Source organism: Cetorhinus maximus, chromosome 3 (assembly GCF_964194155.1).
Source record: "Cetorhinus maximus chromosome 3, sCetMax3.hap1.1, whole genome shotgun sequence".
Lineage (NCBI taxonomy): Eukaryota > Metazoa > Chordata > Chondrichthyes > Lamniformes > Cetorhinidae > Cetorhinus > Cetorhinus maximus.
The window spans coordinates 58,782,192-58,802,229 of NC_135881.1; the positions used below are offsets into that span (position 1 = coordinate 58,782,192).

A 20,038-nucleotide genomic window follows, 5' to 3' on the forward strand; every position below is an offset into this window, starting at 1 on the left:
CGGAGTGTGAGTGGGATGGTTGGTAAGGGGTGTCGGGGTGTGTGGGTAGCGAAGTGTGAGTGGGATGGTTGGTAAGGGGTGTCGGGGTGGGTGGGGAGCGGGGTGTGAGTGGGGTATGTTGGTAAGAGGTGTAGGGGTATGTGGGTGGGTGAGGTGGGTGGGTAGCGGGGTGTGAGTGGGATGGTTGGTAAGGGGTGTCGGGGTGTGTGGGTGGGTGAGGTGGGTGGGGAGTGAGTAGGGTGGTTGGTAAGGGGTGTAGGGGTGTGTGGGTGGGTGAGGTGGGTGGGGAGCAGGGTGTGAGTGGGGTGGTTGGTAAGGGGTGTAGGGCTGTGTGGATTTTTCAGGAAAATGCAAGGCAGTGGGCCCATGGGAAAATGGTCAATTTGTGCAAGAGCTTACTCGCAGCAACAAGCTGAGATTTTGAAGCTGTCTGAGAACTGTTTGTGTCAGATAAAGTCAAGCACCTAATGTAAATGCATCTCTCTATAAAATAAGAGACCACAGATATAAAAGCCTTGAGATACAGTGGTAAATACAAAGGGCATTATATAATTATGTAAGGTTAGCAACAACCACACAAACTATTCCTGGTTGCTCAAGAAAAGCATGCTCAACTATTGGGGTGAAGATGACTGGGGAGAGAGAGGGGTTAATTGGATAAGATCCAGGATAAAAGAGGGCCTCCCAAGCAGATGTACATGGTGGAGAGATCTAGAGGCAAGAGAACAAGATAGGAGATAAGAAGGGAGAGAGAGGAACAGGGAAGAACAGGCAAAGACCTAAAGTTGCAAGAACAGAAGTCATTGTGCACTCCCTGCCCTGTCATAATAAGGGAAGTATATAACCTGCGTTAGACTGTAAATCACTGCCTGAGTTTATTGCTGTAGTTTACATGAAAACTTAATAAACTTGTTCTGACTTCATCTCATAAGTCTCACGACTGAGGTTTTGCTATCCGTTCCCATAACAATGAGGGGTTCAGCACCCCCAAAAATCAACAGGGTGGCTGTTTGTCTAAATGACAGCAATCATTTCACTTCCAAAATAAATTCTTGTGTGAAGTGTTTTGAAACTTTTTGGTCCGTTAACACAAAATTTAAATGGCAGTATTATCATATGTGAAATGGTGTTGGTGAGGAATTGACTTACTGTTTATTACATTGGATCCAGGTGTCTTTGTTTTTGCCACAGTTTCCTTTCTCGGTCCCTTCAATGTTAAGCTTTTCATAACATAATTTGTCCGCAGCTCTTGCTCCTAAGAAATAAATGGATGTATTTTAGTTTCTAACAAAAACCATTAAAAGAATTCAAAGGAAGAAAGTTGGGGAAGAATTTTCCAGTCGGCAAGCAGGGGCATAAAATGACAGAGCAGCCCAACAGGCACACCTTGGCACTTATGTTGAGGTGTGCCCATCACTAACTCTCAGGGTTATAGGAGAATCTTTCAAATAATTCAGTTGCCAAAAATAACATGTCTACATGCTGGATAACTGCCAATACACACCTGCAGTTCTAAGCTGTGTTTAAAATAGATTTAACAATGGCCATGTGCCTTTTTATGGCATATAATTCAATGTGGAAGTGACATGATTGGTATTCCTCAGCATGTTCACAACTTTCCACTTTTTTTTTCATTTGTTCATGGAATTTGGATGTTGCTAGTTAGGCCAACATTTATTGTCTATCCTTAATGGCCCTTGTTCAGAGGACATTGAAGGGTCAACCACATTGCTCTGGGTCTGGAGTCATATGTAGGCCAGACCAGGTAAGGATGGAAGATTTCCTTCCCTAAAGGACATTGGTGAACTAGATGGATTTTTACAACAATCGACAATGGTTATCATCAGACTTTTAATTCCAGATTTTTATTGAATTCAAATTTCACCACCATCTGCTGTGGTGGGATTCAAACCTGGATCCCCAGAGCATTACCCTGTGACAATATCACTATGCCACCGCCTCCCCCGCAACTGACACAGGGGGCAGAATTATATAGGGGGCGGATGGCTCGCTCCCCTGGAAATCACCGACCTGCCCTGCAGCCATAACGTGCTGTGGGAATCATTAACAAGGGGGCTGGCAGCTCCATCCGCCCAGGCAGTGCCAGGAGGATGTCGGTGACAAGGCATTGGATTCAGAAGCAGGTAAGTCTGGGGTCTTGGGCCGGGAAGGTTTGAGAAGGTTAGGGAGAGGGCCAGTGGGTGGGGGAGGGGGTGGGCTTAAGGGAGCGAGCAGGTAGGAAGGAAGGAGGGGGGGTTCAAGTGCTCACCCATCCCCTGTATTATCAAGGTGAACTCAGGCATGGGCGGGAAGATGGTGGGATGGGCGCCCACCCCAGTTTACATGCCCCCCCCTGCAGGAAACAGGCCCTCGTGGAGGGGGCACATAAAATTCAGCCCAGGATTTCAAAAATGGGGGCTCATAATTTTTGCAAGTAAAAAGCTATCAACAATTAGAGGGGCGATAGTAACTACAGGCGGCTAATTAAAATTCAGTCAGGTGACTAACTTGCTAATGACCTGCTCCCGTCCCGATGACTTGAGTTTTAACTTGCACTTTTGTGCAGGCAGCTTGGACAGCGACCTAAAGACAGTGGGGATCCTTCTTTAACGATGCAGGTCGGGATGCAACGATGCCATCGGGTTCTGCCTGCAATTGAATGGGTGGCCTGAGCAGAAAGGTGCCGAGTGAGGACAGTGGCAGCAGGATCCAGCGGCTGGAAGGGATCCAAACAGGTATGTTTATTAAAAAAAAATGTAAGTTTCTTTGTGGGAGGTTTGGGTCTCCCCTGCCTGGGCTGCCCTCCATTTTCCTTCTTGCAAGACTGTCTGCAAAACCTCCAAAAAAAACTCTCTCTGCAGCTAGTATCTGACAAATGTTCCTTCACGACTAGCCAAAGGCCCCCTGCTGCACCAAAATTCCACGCCTACTTCTAATCAGCCAGCCGGCTGATTTGCAGGAGAAATGGCAGCTTAGAAATGAAGAATAACCCCAAGAAAAATCCACTGGCCAATAACTTGTTCTACACAGAAAAAAAATATATTTTGAGTGTGCCATTTCCTACCTATCCAAGATGCTTCCATATTTCCAAAATGGAAGTTTAGCCATACAGTAATAAAGATTATAAAATGCATCACAGTTTAATTTAACAGTTGAAGACAATCGAGTAGCATAGGGGCTTACAGTGGGCAGAGGTTTAAATAAAGGTAGGAAGAGATGATAGCTGAAGAAAGAAGACAACTACTGTACAATGACCACAGATGACAACTTGCCACAGGTGTCCTCTGAGGTGAAGCCCAAACATACCAGGAGAGGGCAGCATTGTCCAACATTACCACAGTCAATTTACAAAGCGGCTGTATATCATATTCTCATGTAACTTAGTTATATATTAATCAACAAGACACTGTTAGGCCATTTAACAGTCTCTTTCAAGGCACTAATCAATTTCCTAACCTGGTTCTACAGCTAATAGTCCTATATACAGCCCATTTAAAAAACTTGCCACGGTGCTCAATTCTCATTTCCATTATCTTGTTTAAATTATTAAATTTCTTTTAACACTCTTGACTTATCCTTATCCCTAATACCTCCAACACCATTTGGTGCCTTTGGGAAAAGATAAGGCAGCATAGGGAAAAAAATGAGGGCATGTGGACGGGGGCAATAAATTAGACAAAGAGAGAAAAGCACAGAGAAAATAAGCAGTTGGAGATATTGAAGAGGAGCAAGAAAACAACATAAGCAGAAAGTGAAACAAAGAAAGATTTACCAACCCAGGTACCTTTGGCCCTCCCTCCCTCTGGACAGTTTTGGCCTGATGGGAAAGCCATCACTGCTTCCCCACTCAGGCATCAACAAAAATTGCAGAATAGGTCCCAATTATGTCACTGGGACTTCAACTGCTTATTTAAACAGGAGGCCCACCAGCTTGGGGTGAATGTCCTGCTGATCTTCTCAAAGGTGCAGGTGGGTGAGGCAGTGGGATTGGAGAGGACAGGGGACTGCCCTCGTTTTAAGTGGCCCTCCTCAGTTTCTGCCAGCTGGGAGGTGAGACAGGGAAAGAGCTGAGAAAGAGAAGTAAAACACAAAGAACAATGGCTTTCATTTATACAGCATTCCTTATGTGCAATAAATAAAGGTTGACACACAAAAAGAGGAAGAACAAAATGAGAGAGCGAGAGAGAGAATCTGAGCTTGTAGTATATCTGCTTATATTTTTGTCCAGGCCAGGTTGCATATTCAACATTCTATTGTACTAAAAACATCACTCACCATGTTTTAAAGGTCTAATTTTCAAAAAGAATTTCTTGCTGGCAAGCAACACATTCCTGACATAACAGGGTGGAATTCCCTATTTAGCCTTGGTTCCATTGCTGCTGAAACTGTGCTGCTTATGCTTAGGGGCACAAAGGAACAGCATTGGAACTGTTGCTCCAAAGTCACAAAAATGATATTAAAGCATCTAAATATGTACACTTAGTTCAGTCATGATTGCGACTTTGACAATCTGATGAGGCGCTTTCCCAATGTGGGTGAAGTTCCACACAGACCGACATAACGAATGTGTGATAGAGGTCTTTCTGTTTATGGCCAGATCCAAACTGGCAAACCCGAGTTAAGTACTGGCAGTGGCAGTTGTTTAACTATCTGACCACCGTGTGGTCAAGTGGACTCTGAAAACCCCCATTTTAATGAGAGGTGTCTCTAGCTTTGAAAGTGGTTTTGGATTGTTTCCATGGTTATCCCAGTGGGCACACCTGTCATTGGAGGCAGCCCTGTGAAGTAGATGGAACAATAAGTGTACGTAGGTAAATATGAATATTGAATATTTTGAAAACCTTACAAATGAAATTATTAGTTCCAAAGTAAAAGGTGAAAACTGATTGCCCATAGAATATGATTCATTCCCCTTGACAATTCATGCAGGACAATTCAAAGTACTGGGGTAATATATAAATATAATGCAAATATAAAGCAAAATATGGATGGATGAATAAACCAAAATACGAAAGGCTTTTTATTTTTTGTCATAATATGTCATAATAATCTACTTACTTTCTCCCCACACGTATTTGCATTGTCGCTCTCTAGCTTTACATCTCCCACCATAACAAAGTCCCTGAAAGAAATGCAATGAGGTAAGTACAGAGCAGATAACCTTTAGAGACCAATCCGATTCACCAAAGGAGAAATCAAACTCCATTATATACCTGATCATTGTCACAGACGTAGCCATCCATTTTATGCACATTTGATGGGCACTTTAGAAAAAAAGAAAAGGATGGTTAGAGTTATGATGCATAATATTTCCAGAGCTGATATGACATGATCAGGATGGCCTGGCATTTATACACATAATACTGAGTCAATGTTGTGCATGAATCACAAGGAGGGCAGATATAACGCATAGGAGTAGAATTTCCTTTTAGGTGTTCCACAGGGAATACTAAATACTACTATATTGAGTATGACTCAACACATGATCAGCGTGCCTACAGAATATATATGTATATGGGGACAAGAAAGAAATTAAGAGAAAAATAATTGTTTTTTTTCCTATTGTTTTTTACCCACTTCTATTTATTTATATTATTTATTTATTTTTTACTCATTTATCTGTAGTTTTTTCCCCTTTTATCCCGTTTTCTATCCTTTTTTCCCCTTTAATTTTAAGAGATTTTTCTGCAACATAGGTTTAATATTAAATACATGATAAGAAATCACCTCACTAGAATTTCCAGTGCAGGTCTCAGGAATGTCACAATCGTTTACTTCTTGGCGACATACAAATCCATTTCGTTGAAACTGCAAAAGGAATAAACAATAGTTAATGTCTGAATTTCAATTAGGTAGGATTTTTCTGTGTGTTGACAAATTTTATGCTGATTTAGCACCATTCAGAAAACAGGAGATTTACTGTGACGTGTATACAAAATTATCTTCATTGCAATTATTACCATATTTTAGGAGAAGGATTGAATTTAATACGAGGCAGTTTTCAACAATGGGCTATAAGTGCTAATGGTTATGGCATTGATCCAAGAAACATTGAGGACAAGCATCAGAAATCTCTTCACAACAGGAATAATCAATGTGAAGAATGGCTTTCTAGGTAGTATTCTGGAGGTAGAAGCCTCAAAATCCTTTCAGAAGCCAGTGAATTCTATAAATATGGACACAATTTTACATTCGGCGTGCAGGGTTGGGCCCGACAGGCTGGAACGAAAAATGACGCGTGATGACATCAGGCGTGCGTCCCGACGTCATCGCCCTCTCTCGCGATATTTCATTCGGCCGGCACTCGCCAGAGTCAGCTGCGCGCCCGTCAATAACTGAAAGGCCTATTAAGGCCATTAGTGAGCTAATTAAAATCAAATTAACGCTGCCCGTCCAACCTTACGGCTGGCGGGCAGGCGAAAAGGCCAGGCGGCCTTTACGTTTTTTAGGAAGCCTCATCCACGAGCAGGATGAGGTTTCCTAAAGCTTTTACAACTTAAATAAAAAGTTTCTTTGAAAAATAAAAACATGTCCCATCTCGTGTGATACAGACACGTGAGGGGACATGTTTCATTAAATTTTTAATGTTTTCAGTTATTTTTCTAACAATCGCTTCAATGCTCCGTGCCTCAGGGAAACTGAAGCGTTCTTTCACGCTCATGGGCGAAGCAGCGCTGGACCCGACTCTCCCTCCTCTCCCCCGCCCGCACTGGTAGCGTTCAGAGCTGCCGCTCGCATTCCAAGCTGGCCCGCCCACCTGAAATCGCGGTGCGGAGCTGATCCCCGCCCACTCCCGCCCAACGTGGGAAAAATTCTGCCCAATGAGTCCTTTTCTGCATGAGTGTGCTAGAAAACACCAAATGGCTTTCTTCCCATATCTATCTTATTGCCTTACCAGAGGTACAACTGCTGGTTTCTGCATAATTAAGCCCTTATGCCAACTTGTGTGCTACATTTGGACAGTTACTAATTCCACAGAAGATTTGTATATTCATTTTGATGGATCAACAATCTCTTTAAAATACAACATTGCTGCAGTATTCTTAATGGACACACAAAACTAGGACTCAAAATATTTTGAGTAAATGCACAGGTATAATTGGGTATGACATAATGATAATCAACAGTGGAATGGAAACAGGAACCAGGGAACCAACAGACTGAAATTGTACTACTTGTTAATAAATCTTAGAAGTTAACTAAGGAGAAATCCTCATGCTTTGAATTTCCTGTATTGGAATGAAAGACATGGTACGAGGTAAACAAGTCACAGAATTATAGACACAGAAAGAAGCCAAACCTACCTGTGTCTGCTCTTTGAAAGAGCTATCTAATTAGTCCCACTCCCATGCCTTTTCCCATCATCTTGCAATTTTATTTCCCCTTCATGTATTTTTCCAATTCCCTTTTGAAAGTTATTATTGAATCTGCTTCCACCACCATTCCAGGCACTCAAGATCATAGCAACTCACTTTGTGAAAAAGGTTTCTCCTCCTTTTGCCTCTGGTGCTTTTGCCAATTACCTTAATATTAAATTGATACTGAAGTGATTAAAATAAAAAGCTCAATTTTACAAAGCTATGCTCCCAGTATAGAGCTTTTCCCTTACCAGGACAATTTGTGAAATTTGTTCAAAGCCGTTTAGCCAAAAATGATTATTAATACAGACAAATATTCTTGGAGATCTTTGACTGCAGCAGTTAAAGAAGGCAGCCCACACCACCTTCTCAAGGGCAACTAGGGATGGGCAATAAATGCTGGCCCAGCCAGCAAAGCTCACGTCCCATGAATGAATTTTTAAAAATCAATTAATTGATCCTTAAATCAATCCTCAGTTATTGGTTTAAATGGAAAGTTTCACAATTGTATGAAACATTTTGCATCAGATGATTCCCCTCCCTCTGCCATCTAGAGCAAGAAATTGAGTACAAGGGAATAATTGCAGAGATATGATAGTGTGATCTCAGAGCATAGAAACACATTTCACACAAGAGTTCACAGGTATAACAGCTATAGGTGTTGGATGAAATTACCTAAAATTTTCATACAGGATCTAATTATTTATGTTTAGTCTCACTAATTTTCTCTTCCCTCTTTCTTGTTAGGGGTCAGTTCCGCAGATCTTTACTAATTCATCCAAGTGGTTGTTGGCAGGTTATGTACTCAGGAGGAGGCAGGTGTTATTCTGTCACTGCCTGACATTTATACAGGATTGTAAAAGTGCGGAAGTCCCGCTCCCATTTCAGGCAGATCCCATTTTTGCCGTCAGAGGGAAGGGAATGGGGTATGAATCATACAAGCACGAAACATGATTCCCTGGAGCAAAAATAGCGCGTGCAGGGGTCATTTATATAGAGCTAGGACTGCTGAGTCGGGAAATTTCCTGACTCGCCCTTCCTGCCTTGTTAGCAAAAATCCAGCCTGAGTGCTTCCAGTAGGGAGTACCCTGGTAATGATTTGGAGGAGTTAATCTCTAGCTGATTTTTTTTCATTGTCTGGCTGAAGGGCACTGAAACCTCCACCATTTCCCAGCTGAGATCAACTAACTCAGCACAAACCAGTGATGTTGCAAGTCTGGCTCAATTTACTGTCTAAATTTGTTAAGCCATTTGGAGGGAGCATCTGGAACTTAGGTACAAGCAGCTAGTTCAGAATGAGGTTTTTTTTAAAAAGATCACAGTGGATATGAACGGGATTAGAATCGTGTTTTGTCTAAATTCGGTATTTATAGGGGTTTAGCTGTACTTTGAATGAAGAATATCAAATGAATACATTGAAAAGGCTTCAATATAAAACTAACTCCATGAACCAAATAATGAGGCTTTCACCGAACAGTATATCTGAGAATCCGGGATTGTGAAAACAGTAAATTAACTTTCGCTGTAAACAAGCTCCATTGTTATTTGCTAACCTTTGCATCTCATTGCAACTCGATCTGCATTCAAGTTTCCTGAATGTACTTGCACATGTACCTTTGAACAGTAACAGTGCTCACAGTAAAGGAACCCAATTAGCTCGAAGTAGCTGCACCTGAACACTTAACTAAGCGAGGACTCAAAATCAATATTTGTTCGAAAATGTCGTTTTGATAAGCTAATTAGAAAAGTAATTAAGCCTGTGTGACAGATTTGCTTATTTTATATTTTCAAGCTTTGCAAGTAGGAACTTTGTTTTTGAAACCCAAAAGGTTTCATTTTGGTTAAACATATACTAGCTGATTGTTCTCACCACTCCACCCGAGTAATTGCCAAGTTGAGCACCCCTGGTCTGCTCAGCCTGAAGGGATGTAAACCCATCCATGCTTGTGTGTTTGCTTAATTATCACACCCCCAACATTGCCCTCCAGCACAGCAGCACAACTGGAATGGTCTTGTGCCCAAAAACTGGAAAGAAATTCTATGGGATAGAGACAAAAATACCTGGAAAAACTCAGCAGGTCTTTCGACATCTTTTGGTTATCTCCACCTATCACTGGCCCTCTATCCAGCTCTACTTGTCCCACCCCACCTTAAACCAGCTTATATTTCACCTGTCTTCTATTTTTACTTAGTTCTGTTGAAGAGTCATATGGACTCGAAACGTTAACTGTGTTCCTCTCCGCAGATGCTGCCAGACCTGCTGAGTTTTTCCAGGTATTTTTGTTTTTGTTTTGGATTTCCAGCATCCGCAGTTTTTTGCTTTTATCTATGGGATAGAGATTCCTTTGTGCTTCATTAAATTTTTGTGAGAGAATTCCACTTACCAATCCTGAAGTGGGGCATCCCAGGCTGGAATGGCACCAATAGGTGCCTGCAGCTGCATTGTTTAAGGCTATTAAGAAATGTAAATAAGGATCCTGTGAAAGTAACCATAGCCCCGGAGGATCATAGGCTGCTCTCTCATTAGAGAGAGACGACTGGTGGTGAGTTTAACCTGAGGTTCACCACACCTCAGGCAAAGGGGTGAGGTTGAGAAGGCAGGGCCTTCATGGATGACCTCAGCTGGTACAGGAATTGAACCTGCACTGTTAGCATCACTAACTAGCCATCCAGCCAACTGAGCTAACCAGCCTCCAAATAAAGATCCTGTGCTTGTATTAGGTCACATTTTGTAAAATTGGTGCCTGTAAACATTTGACTCACCCAGTTTCAAGCACATCCAGAAAAACATGATGCAAGCATTCAGAAACCAGGCTGAAGCATCAAGATTAAAGGGATCACCAACTCCATTCTGTTAAGTCTCCTTTCATTTTGACTGAATTTTGGCAGTTTCTGATAGAACAGAGGTGTTAGAAAGTTGACCTCATTGGCTGCAGCTGAACTGTTTAACTCCATTGTAGTTACAGCTTCAGCTGAGGCTCAGTTGGTAGCACTCTCACTTTTGAGTCAGAAAGTTGTAGGTTCAACATCTATTCCAGGACCTGAGCACAGAAACCTAGGCTTGCAGTAACGAGGAAGTGCCGCATTATTGAAGGTACTGTCATTTGTTTGAGGTGATAAACTGAGGCCCTGCCTGCTCTGTAAGGTGGACGTAAAAGATCCCATGGCACTCTTTCAAAGAAGATCAGGGGCGTTATCCCCAGTGTCCTGGCCAATATTTATCCTTCAATCAAAAACACTGAAACAGATTATCTGGCCATTCTCACATTGCTATTTATGGAACAAAGGCAAAATACTGCAGATGCAGGAAATCTGAAACGAAAACAAAAAATGCTGGAAAAACTTTGCAGGTCTGACAGCATCTGTGGAGAGAGAGACAGAGATAATGTTTCGAGTCCGTATGACAGATCTGAAGAAGAATCATATGGACTCGAAACATTATCTCTGTCTTTCTCTATCCACAGATGCTGTCAGACCTGCAAAGTTTTTCCAGCATTTTTTGTTTTCGTTGCTATTTATGGAGTTTGCTGTGTGCAAATGGGCTGCCACATTTCCTATGCTACAACAGTAACCACACTTTAAAAGTACTTCACTGGCTGTAAAGTGCTTTGGAGAAACCTGAGGTTGTGAAAGGCACTATATAAATGCAAGTCTTTTTTTTTCTCAGTGGCTGTAGGAGTTCCAGAAAAGATATTTTGTTGTTAGGATTACTATTGAGGCTGCCACAGCAGTAATGAGAGCAGCAACAGCAGGTGATGTTCAAAGGCTGATGTTTGGAGAGACTTGGGTGTATTTGTACAAGGACCACAGAAAGTTAGCATTCAGGTACAGCAAGAAATTAGGAAAGTAAATGGCATGTTGGCCTTTATTGCAAAGGGATTGGAGTACAAGAATAAAGGAGTCTTGAAACAAAAACAAAAATAGCTGGAAAAACTCAGCAGGTCTGACAGAATCTGTGGAGAGGAAGACAGAGTTAACGTTTCGAGTCCGTATGACTCTTCATCAAATAGAAATGAGGTGAAATATAAGCTGTTTGAGGGGGAGTGGGACAGGTAGAGCTGGATAGAGGGCCAGTGATAGGCGGAGGCAAAGGAGAGATTGCCAAAGATGTCATAGACAAAAGGACAAAGGGGTGTTGATGGTGGTGATATTAGCTAAAGGATGTGCTAATGGTGACATTAAGGGTGGAAAGCAGGATGAGCAAGTGACAGGTGGCCCTAGTGGGGGTGGGGTAGGGGGAAGGGATCGAAATAGGCTAAAACTTGGAGATAAAGCAATGGATGGAAATAAATTTTAAAATAATAATAGAAATAGGTGGGAAAAGAAAAATATATTAAAAAAATATAAATTATTAGAAAAAAGGGGGATCGGGAAGGGGGTGGGGATGGAGGAGAGGGTTCATGATCTGAAGTTGTTGAACTCAGTGTTAAGTCTGGAAGGTTGTAAAGTGCCTAGTCGGAAGATGAGGTGCTGTTCCTCCAGTTTGCGTTGAGCTTCACTGGAACAGTGCAGCAGGCCAAGGACGGACATGTGGGCATGAGAGCAGGGTGGTGTATTAAAATGGCAAGCGACAGGGAGGTCTGGTCATGCTTGCGGACAGGCCGAAGGTGTTCCGCAAAGTGGTCACCCAGTCCGCGTTTGGTCTCTCCAATGTAGAGGAGACCGCATTGGGAGCAGTGCATGCAGTAGGCTAAATTGAGGGAAGTGCAAGTGAAGAGCTACTTCACTTGAAAGGAGTATTTGGGCTCTTGGACGGTGAGGATAGGGGAAGTAAAGGGGCAGGTGTCAATAAAGGAGTCTTGCTACATTTGTACGAGGCTTTGATGAAACCACAACTGGAGTACTGTGTACAATTTTGATCTCCATATTTAAGGAAGAATATTGCATTGGAGCGAAGGTTCACTAGAGTGATTGATCCCTGGGATGAGGAAGTTGTTCTACGATGATAGCCTGAGTAAATTGGGTCTATATTCTCTGGACTTTAGAAGAATGAGAGATCTCATTGAATCATTCAAGATTATTAAGGAGCTTGACAGGGTAGATACTGAGGTGTAGGTTCCACTGGCTGGGGAATCTAGAACAAGGGAGCACAGTTTCAGGATAAGGGGCTGATCATTTAAGATTGAGATGAGGAGAAATTTCTTCACTCAAAGGGTTTTAATCTTTGAATTCTCTAGCCCAGAGGGCTGCAGATGCTCCATCACGAAATATATTTAAGGCTGAGATAAACAGGCTGTTGGTCTCTCAGGGAATCAAAGGACATGGGGCACAGGTGGGAAAGTTGAGTTGAAGCCCAAGATCAGTCATGATCTTATTGAATGGTGGAGCTGCCTTGATGGGCCTTACAGTCTACTTCTACTCCTATTTCTTATGTTCTTATATTCAGTGGCAGCACAAACCTGTGGAGGATCAAAGAAAATGGTGAAGGAAGCGAGGGCCAAGGAGACATTGTAGCATCCAGTCTTCCAGCAAAGCAGGTCTTACTACAACATTTCAGAGGCTCAGTGTATCAGAGGCTGCACTATAACAGGCAGCAGTCAACGATCTATGTCACCTGTTGCAACATGGAGAGAAGTAAACACCAGGGCACACTCGGCACTGCCTGTGGCTCTGAAGATTACAGTGGCCCTCAATTCTGATGCCACAGGCTCATTCCAGGCCACAACAGGCAACATAACCAATGTCAGTCAGTTTGCTGTCCCTCAAGCAGGTGACAGATGCTGACTTCACAAGGAAGGAGTAATACATCTGTTTCTTGATGCAGGCTACTGATCAAGAGCAGAGAGTGTCCCACTCTCTCCTTAAGAAAGATTACATATCCAAATAACATAAACACTGGCCCCAATTTGTTTAATTGTTCCTGCAGCATCCTGCTGTAACTTCAGTGGCAGTTTGGTGGAATGGCCACAAACTCCTTCAAGGTCCAGAGTCACCTGATGCTAAAATACCCTGTAGTCTTCTGTGAGGCACAGCCCTGCGTGTTGTAAACAAAGCTGCGGACACAATGGACTAGGATCAGGGGCAGGTGCCCTGCCTCTCAGTTGCCCTGCTTTAGTCTGGAGGCCGGTATGCTGAGTGAGTAGAAACATACAAGTGGGCCCAACTATGAGGTGTCCAGGCCTGGAGCCTGAAAAAAGGAGGCACAAACTCAAATCAGTGCAAACCCCTTGTCACCAGAGCTGGAGACACAGGGTGGAATTGTCCCAGATTTGCACTAAGTGCAGTAGCGGCTGGGTAAAACAATGTTTTACCTGCCGGCCACGATGGCAGGTTTTCATGCCATAATGTCCCAAACCTGACCCATTATTTATGCATTCCCAGGAAACATGCCATTTCCATGGCGGGCAGGCTCTCATTCGTCTGCTCGCCATCACCTTGCCGCTTCATCACGCCAAACGCCATATTTATAGTCCAGCCGCGTGCACCACATCTCAGTGCTTCCAGACCACGTTTGCTGCAGGGAAGATGTCCACGAAAGGCCAAAAGGACTGCAGCCCCCAGGTTTATTGATGTGTCAATGGAATGCCTTTTGGATGCCGTGGAGGCCTGCCGCGATGTCCTCTACCCCAGCTCTGGCCACAGGATGGGCAGCAGTGTGACTAATCAGGCTTTGGAGGCAGTGGTAGTGGTGATCAGTCCCAATGCTGCACAGAAGAGGTTGGCCATCCAATGCAGGTAGAGGATGAATGATCTCATCCATGCAGTCAGGGTATGGCAACCATCTCATCACACTAAACTTAAACACTCAAAACCATCACACATTCACTGGCATCTCACTCACTGCCAGCTCACAGGACATCACCGCCCATCCTCACACACATACCCTCTCATATCCATCTGGCCTCATCTCCTCTGGAGACTGCCTCCTCAGTCCTCATCATCTTGAGGCCACTTGCACAGATCAACATGTGCCCTCACACACACCCTGGGATACCCCCTTCCCCACTACAGCCCTTGTTCTGCAGCCTCTTCCCTTGCCTGAGGCCACTTCTCCCCTTTACCAAGCAAGCCCTAGCCCTGCAGCCATTGAAAAGCCACCCACATATGCCTGATCTGGTAGGGAGAGACCTACCATGAGCCCCCCTAAAAGTGATGTGGTGCTGTCTGTGAAGCCTGGCGCTGGTGACTGCGAGTGCTGCCTAAAGCAAAGTAGGCAAACAAACCTTGAACTCCCAAGCCAAGTACAGCCCGCCAGGTGCACATCGCTTACATGCTGTTGTGAAACACATCGGCGTGTTTTCCCACCGACGTGGGTGGACAATCCAGCAGCGGACTGGTCTAATAATGATATGCAGATGTATTACAATGAGGTTCCTGACATCAGATGATGGGAAACGCGGCCTGCCATTGGCGGGCTGAGCAGACGTTCGCAAACTGGTTTCACGCTGTCGTGAAACCAATCGCGCCATATTGTCCGCTCACACTATTGAAACGCCCAACGCCAGTGGGTACTGAAAATCCCAGCCACAGGCATGCCTCAAAATCCCCAGGCCTAGTGTGCACCGTATTTTCTAGTCTCCAGGGGAAGAGTTCCATAACTAGTGAGAGTTTGTGTATAAAGGGCGTCATCCCACAGACCCAAAATACTCAGACAGATGATGGAGGTTACCAACAGGCGTGATCCTGTTGTGGCATTTTATTTACTCATTCATCGGATATGGGTGTCACTGGAAAGGCCAGTACTTATTGCCCATCGCTAATTGCCCCAAGCAATTTTGGGCTACTATATTAATTTTAACCAATGTATCAATCACAAAATCACTGGCATGAAATCTTTTACCTGACATTCTTTACAACAGAGTCCATTGCTGCATTTGGCTTCTTTCGTAAGAGTGCACTTGATGCAGCAGTTTCCTCCTTCCTTGTTACATTCCTGTGCAGATGTGAAATAACTTTGTATTATTCATAGATAATTTAAACATAATATACAATATACAATAAAATGCACGTAATTTATAAATACATAAACAGCAGTAAGTATTGATCAGGGCGAGTTGAAAGATGCACTATTTTATGCTTTGTAACACGCAGTGTTGTTCAACAGAAATTACTGACCAGCCACAGGTGTGGCTACGATGACACCACTTTCGCCACATGCTCTGATTTTATTTGAAAATATTTTTCACACAATGCAGGCAAAATTTACTTTAAATCAATATTTACTTGGTCAACATCTACCATGATTCAGTGTGAAACTTTGCAGGATTTCTCTTGCATTAACCTTTTTCAGTCATTAGCTTTTGGAATTTTGTCATGAATTTAGCAGGCACACACATCTTGGCCAGAATCTTGTGCCCTCACTGGTGGCGAGTTTAGAGATGAGAAGGCCATATAAAATAACATAGAAAATAGAAGCAGCAGTAGCTCATTCTGCCCTTTGAACCTGCTCTGCCATTTAATATGATCATGGCTAATCCTCCACCTCAATGCCATACTCCCTCGCTCTCCCTATACCACTTGACGCCTTTAGAGTCTAGAAATCTATTTCCGTCTTAAATATATTCAGTGACTTGGCCTCCATAACCTTCTGTGGTAGAAAATTCCACAGGTTTACCACCCTCTGAGTGAAGAAATTTCACCTCCTCTCAGTCCTAATTGGCCTACCCAGCACCCTGAGACTGTGACCCCTTGTTCTAGACCCCCCCAGCCAGAAGAAACATCATCCCTACATCCATATGTACTTAGGTGGGATATTGGCATTTTGGAACTCTGTCTCTGCCTGAATTAAGTTCTGGGCGAAAGGACCATTGTTGACCTTCGCACCCTGCCGCCAAGTTAGGCCCTTAAGTGGCCAATTAATTACCACTTAAGGGCCTCATCCTGCCGCTGCTGGTTTTAAGCCAGCTGCAGGCGGGCCTGCCACTAGGTAAATCTGTGTGGGCTGCTTGTCACCTCTGGGGGTGAGGCGGGGGGTAGAACCCTTGATCAAAGGCACTCAGTGCCTAATCGAGGGACTGGAAATCAGGGAGGTGGGGGGGTGGGGGCTGTGAGCCACACCTCTGCACTTGCTGCCAACACCCCTATATCCCCACCCCATGAAGCCGCCCCAACCTCCCCATCCCTCCCCCACATTACTTAACAGTGGCCTGGGTCGCCCCGCAATCCTGGGACTCCAGTAGGTGATTTTCCTGCAGCAGCCACGCACCTTCCCTGTGGCACATTGAGCCTCCGACTGGCCACGACTGTCGGTAGGCAAGACTTCCATTCCCAGAGTATTGATTCCAGGGGAAGTCCCACCACTGGCCTCACCATGGCCTGATTGGCTTGAGGCTCGTTGGGCCTTCTAGAAAAGACACAGCACAAATCTCTCGCTGGCTCTCCAGTCGGGAGGCGAGACCCCCAACACCTCAACAACATTCTGCCCCTTAGTGCAGTTTCTAGGTTTTTTGTCCAGTCCGTTGACCTCATCAGGCTGATTGCTGAGCAGGTTGACTTGCGCAAGACCCATCACATCCACCCCTGCCCTCCATCCACAACACTGTAAAATAATACTTGGACTTTTCCATGACATGGTCTGTTGAAGGTGCTCGGTATGGGCTGCACTTGCTTTCTTCTACTGGCCTTGAGCAGCTATTCCATTGGTTGAACTGACCATGATGACAGCTCCCCTCTCCATACAATGTTGTTGGTGTTTCCATGGTCCTGACGTTTGATATTTGCACACATGTTACACGTTATTTTAGGAGATAATCAATAAACAGTAACCAAGAAAGTAAAGCATACACAATCATCAAAAGACACTCAGCTTTTTGTCTTACCATTTTATCAACAAGTGCATAAAAAGGTTAAAGAAGACATGCATGTAAAGTGTGTATGAGTATCGAGACCATGAGGCTAATATTGAGATTATTTACAAATCAAAAATGCAATTAGTTACATTATATTGGACAGCACATATGAAATATATTACCAGGGTCACTGACTGACAATTGCTGATTCAGTGAAACTGCGTTTTCATACAGAAATGAACAATTTTCAATTATAAAGAAGCTTATACTTGGAAAAAAAAGGGCCAAGGCACTTCAGAGAAGCATCAACTAAAATAAATGGACACCATGACAAAAATAGAAATATCAGGAGGGGCGACCAAAAGCTTGGTCAATGAGCTGGGCCCTAAGGAGGGTATTTAAAGAGCTGGGAGGTGGACATGCAGCAGGGTTTAGACAAGAAATTCCAGTGTGTGGGATCTCGGTGGCTAAAAGCGTGGCTGCCCCAACAGCTGGTGGGGAAAGGGAGCGCAATTCACAAAAGGCAAGGGCTTGAAATGCAGAGTTTGAGAGTAGGTGTTGTTATAGGTCTGGAGGAGATAACTGAAATAAAGAGAAAGGAAACCATGGAAGAATTTATAACATAACAATAGGATGTCAAATGGTATAGCCAGCAAAAGGCCAATTTTCACCCTAACCAACTGGCAGAAATTGGCCAGATGGCTTACAGCTGCCAACCTGCAGTGATTCTGCTAACTTGAACTTTAAACTGCTCTTCTGAGCAGGCGATGAGGACACTTGCTTGAAACTGGCTGGTCCTTTTTTTAAATATGCAGACCAGGATCCACTGACATCATTGGGCCCCAGTTGCAATTTTAATTCCTGCACTAATAGCTCAACAGAAAATTATATGACATAATCCCAGTTATAACTGTGTAAAAACAACAACTAAGGAATAAAGGGAGAGATTTGGAGGAGAGATTGAAAACTTGTATGGATACGGGGCAGTTTGGTGGGGGGTGGGTTGGAGGGAATGGAGGGGCTATAGCAGTGTGATGGGTGATTGAAGGCCTTTGAAGTTGGAAAGAAAGATGAAGTGGAGGCGTTGAGGGATAGAATTCCAAAGGGTAAGTCCAAGGAAGCTGAAGATTCTGTTACTGATAGTAGAGTGTAGAAAGAGAGATAGAAAAGGCTGGAACTGGAGAACGTCAGGGTGCAGGAAGGAATATAAGGCTGCAGGAAGTGGTACAGATAGAAAGGCCAAAATTCTTTGGCATGGTTCGTGAATTTTGGCATGTGAATCCCAGTGAAAATAATGAAAATCCTTTTGTGCAGGCGCCTCTTTCTGCTCCTTTTTTGGGCACTCGTATCAGATGGGGTGAACCCATTGTTGGGGAATCCCAAGACTTGGGGTGAGATTTTCCCCTCCATGCTCTAAGTGTGGTGACGGGCAGGAAAAGCAGTGCTTTTCTTGGCGGGCGGAATGACGGGTTTTTGTGCTGTATTGTCTGCTCGCCACTTCATTAATTATGCAACTGCAGGAAACATGTCAGGTTGCAGGTGGGCGGCCTCTGACTCACCCACCCCGTTGTGACCTCAGTGGTTCTTTGCTCTGGGTGCCATATTTAAACCATGCCCGCACACAGCCTTCTCAATGTTTCCAGCCCAGCATAGTCCCAGGGAAGACGTGGCTCTGAAAGGCAAGAAGACTGCTGCTCCCAAACTAGTGATATCTCACAGGGCCACCTGCTGGATGCTGTTGAGGCCCGCCAGATTGTCCTGTACCCCAGTAATGGCCTAAGGAGGTCAACCAATGCTACCACTCTGGCTTGGAAGGCGGTGTCAGCGGTGGTCAGCACAAACATGGTGCAGATAAGGTCAGCAATCCAGTGCAGAAAGAGGATGAATGATCTCATCCGTTCTGGCAGGGTATATTAACCATTCATTACCCTCAGCTCACACAGTCACAAGCCCATCAGGCATTCGCAGGATGGCGCTCCACAGGGATCTCCCACACTGCCACCTACTCACTCTGTCTCACACACCTTCACATCTCCATTTGGGCTCAAATCCTGTGTACATCGCATCCTCCTCCCATGCACTACTTCACCCACACAAAGCAGGCATCCTTATCCTCTGCCTTCGCATGTGACCTGCTCACACTCTCTCCATTTGTCTTTATACCGGGAAAACTCACACAAAATAGGAGGGAGAGGTCCAAGAAAGGAGGTGGGAAGTCAAGGCCCTTCCTAAGGCACACATCTAAGTCAGGATCCTGCACCAGCTCATCCCTCAGACAGCGATACTGTGAGTCCATTGTTGTGTCTTCCAGTCACTTGCCATGCACTAATTATCTCTACTTTCTTTAATAGGCATCTCTGGAAAGCGCCCGAGGACATCAACAAGCCAGGCCCTCATATCCAGCTGCAACAATGTTTCGGATGAGAAACCAGAGGAGAGCACCACTGAAGACACGTCATAGTACTCACCCACGCCCTCCACCAAAGCAGAGCCACACGCTTCGGCAGGACCTAGTTCTAGGGTAGCCTTAAGGTCACAATCTGGTCCACAGCAAGTAGAGGCAGAGACATCTAAGGCAGCCGGTACTCAGAGGACTGCTGGATTCTGCTGAGTCTAACTCTGATGATGAGCCAAAAACAAAAATACCTGGAAAGACTCAGCAGGTCTGACAGAATCTGCGGAGAGGTACACTGTTGACGTTTCGAGTCCGTATGACCCTTCATCAGAACTAAAAAATATAGAAATTAGGCGAAATATAAGCTGGTAGAGGGGAGTGGGACAGGAGGAGCTCGAGAGGGGGCCAGTGATAGGTGGAGGCAAAGAAGAGATTGCCAAAGATGTCATAGACAAAAGGGCAAAGGGGTGTTGACGGTGGTGATATTATCTAAAGGATGTGCTAATGGGGACATTAAGGGTGGAAAGCAGGACAAGCCAGTGGCAGATGGCCCTAGT

At 44.4% G+C, this 20,038-nt stretch overlaps 1 protein-coding gene across 3 annotated transcripts in view; it reads right to left on the reverse strand.

Moving 5' to 3' along the window:
- The window catches only part of adam22 (ADAM metallopeptidase domain 22), a 493,639-nt gene that overhangs the window by 117,379 nt on the left and 356,222 nt on the right, over positions 1-20,038 (reverse strand). For all 3 annotated transcript variants that reach the window (XR_013576156.1, XM_078538421.1, XM_078538420.1), the window contains exons 17-21: positions 15,139-15,231; positions 5,728-5,808; positions 5,214-5,264; positions 5,059-5,122; positions 1,150-1,255 (exon numbers count right to left, since the gene is read on the reverse strand). Coding sequence is in view for 2 of the 3 variants with exons in the window: in XM_078538421.1 (XP_078394547.1) it covers positions 1,150-1,255; positions 5,059-5,122; positions 5,214-5,264; positions 5,728-5,808; positions 15,139-15,231 (395 nt within the window). In the remaining variant the exon portion in view is untranslated. The remainder of the gene's footprint in view (positions 1-1,149; positions 1,256-5,058; positions 5,123-5,213; positions 5,265-5,727; positions 5,809-15,138; positions 15,232-20,038) is intronic.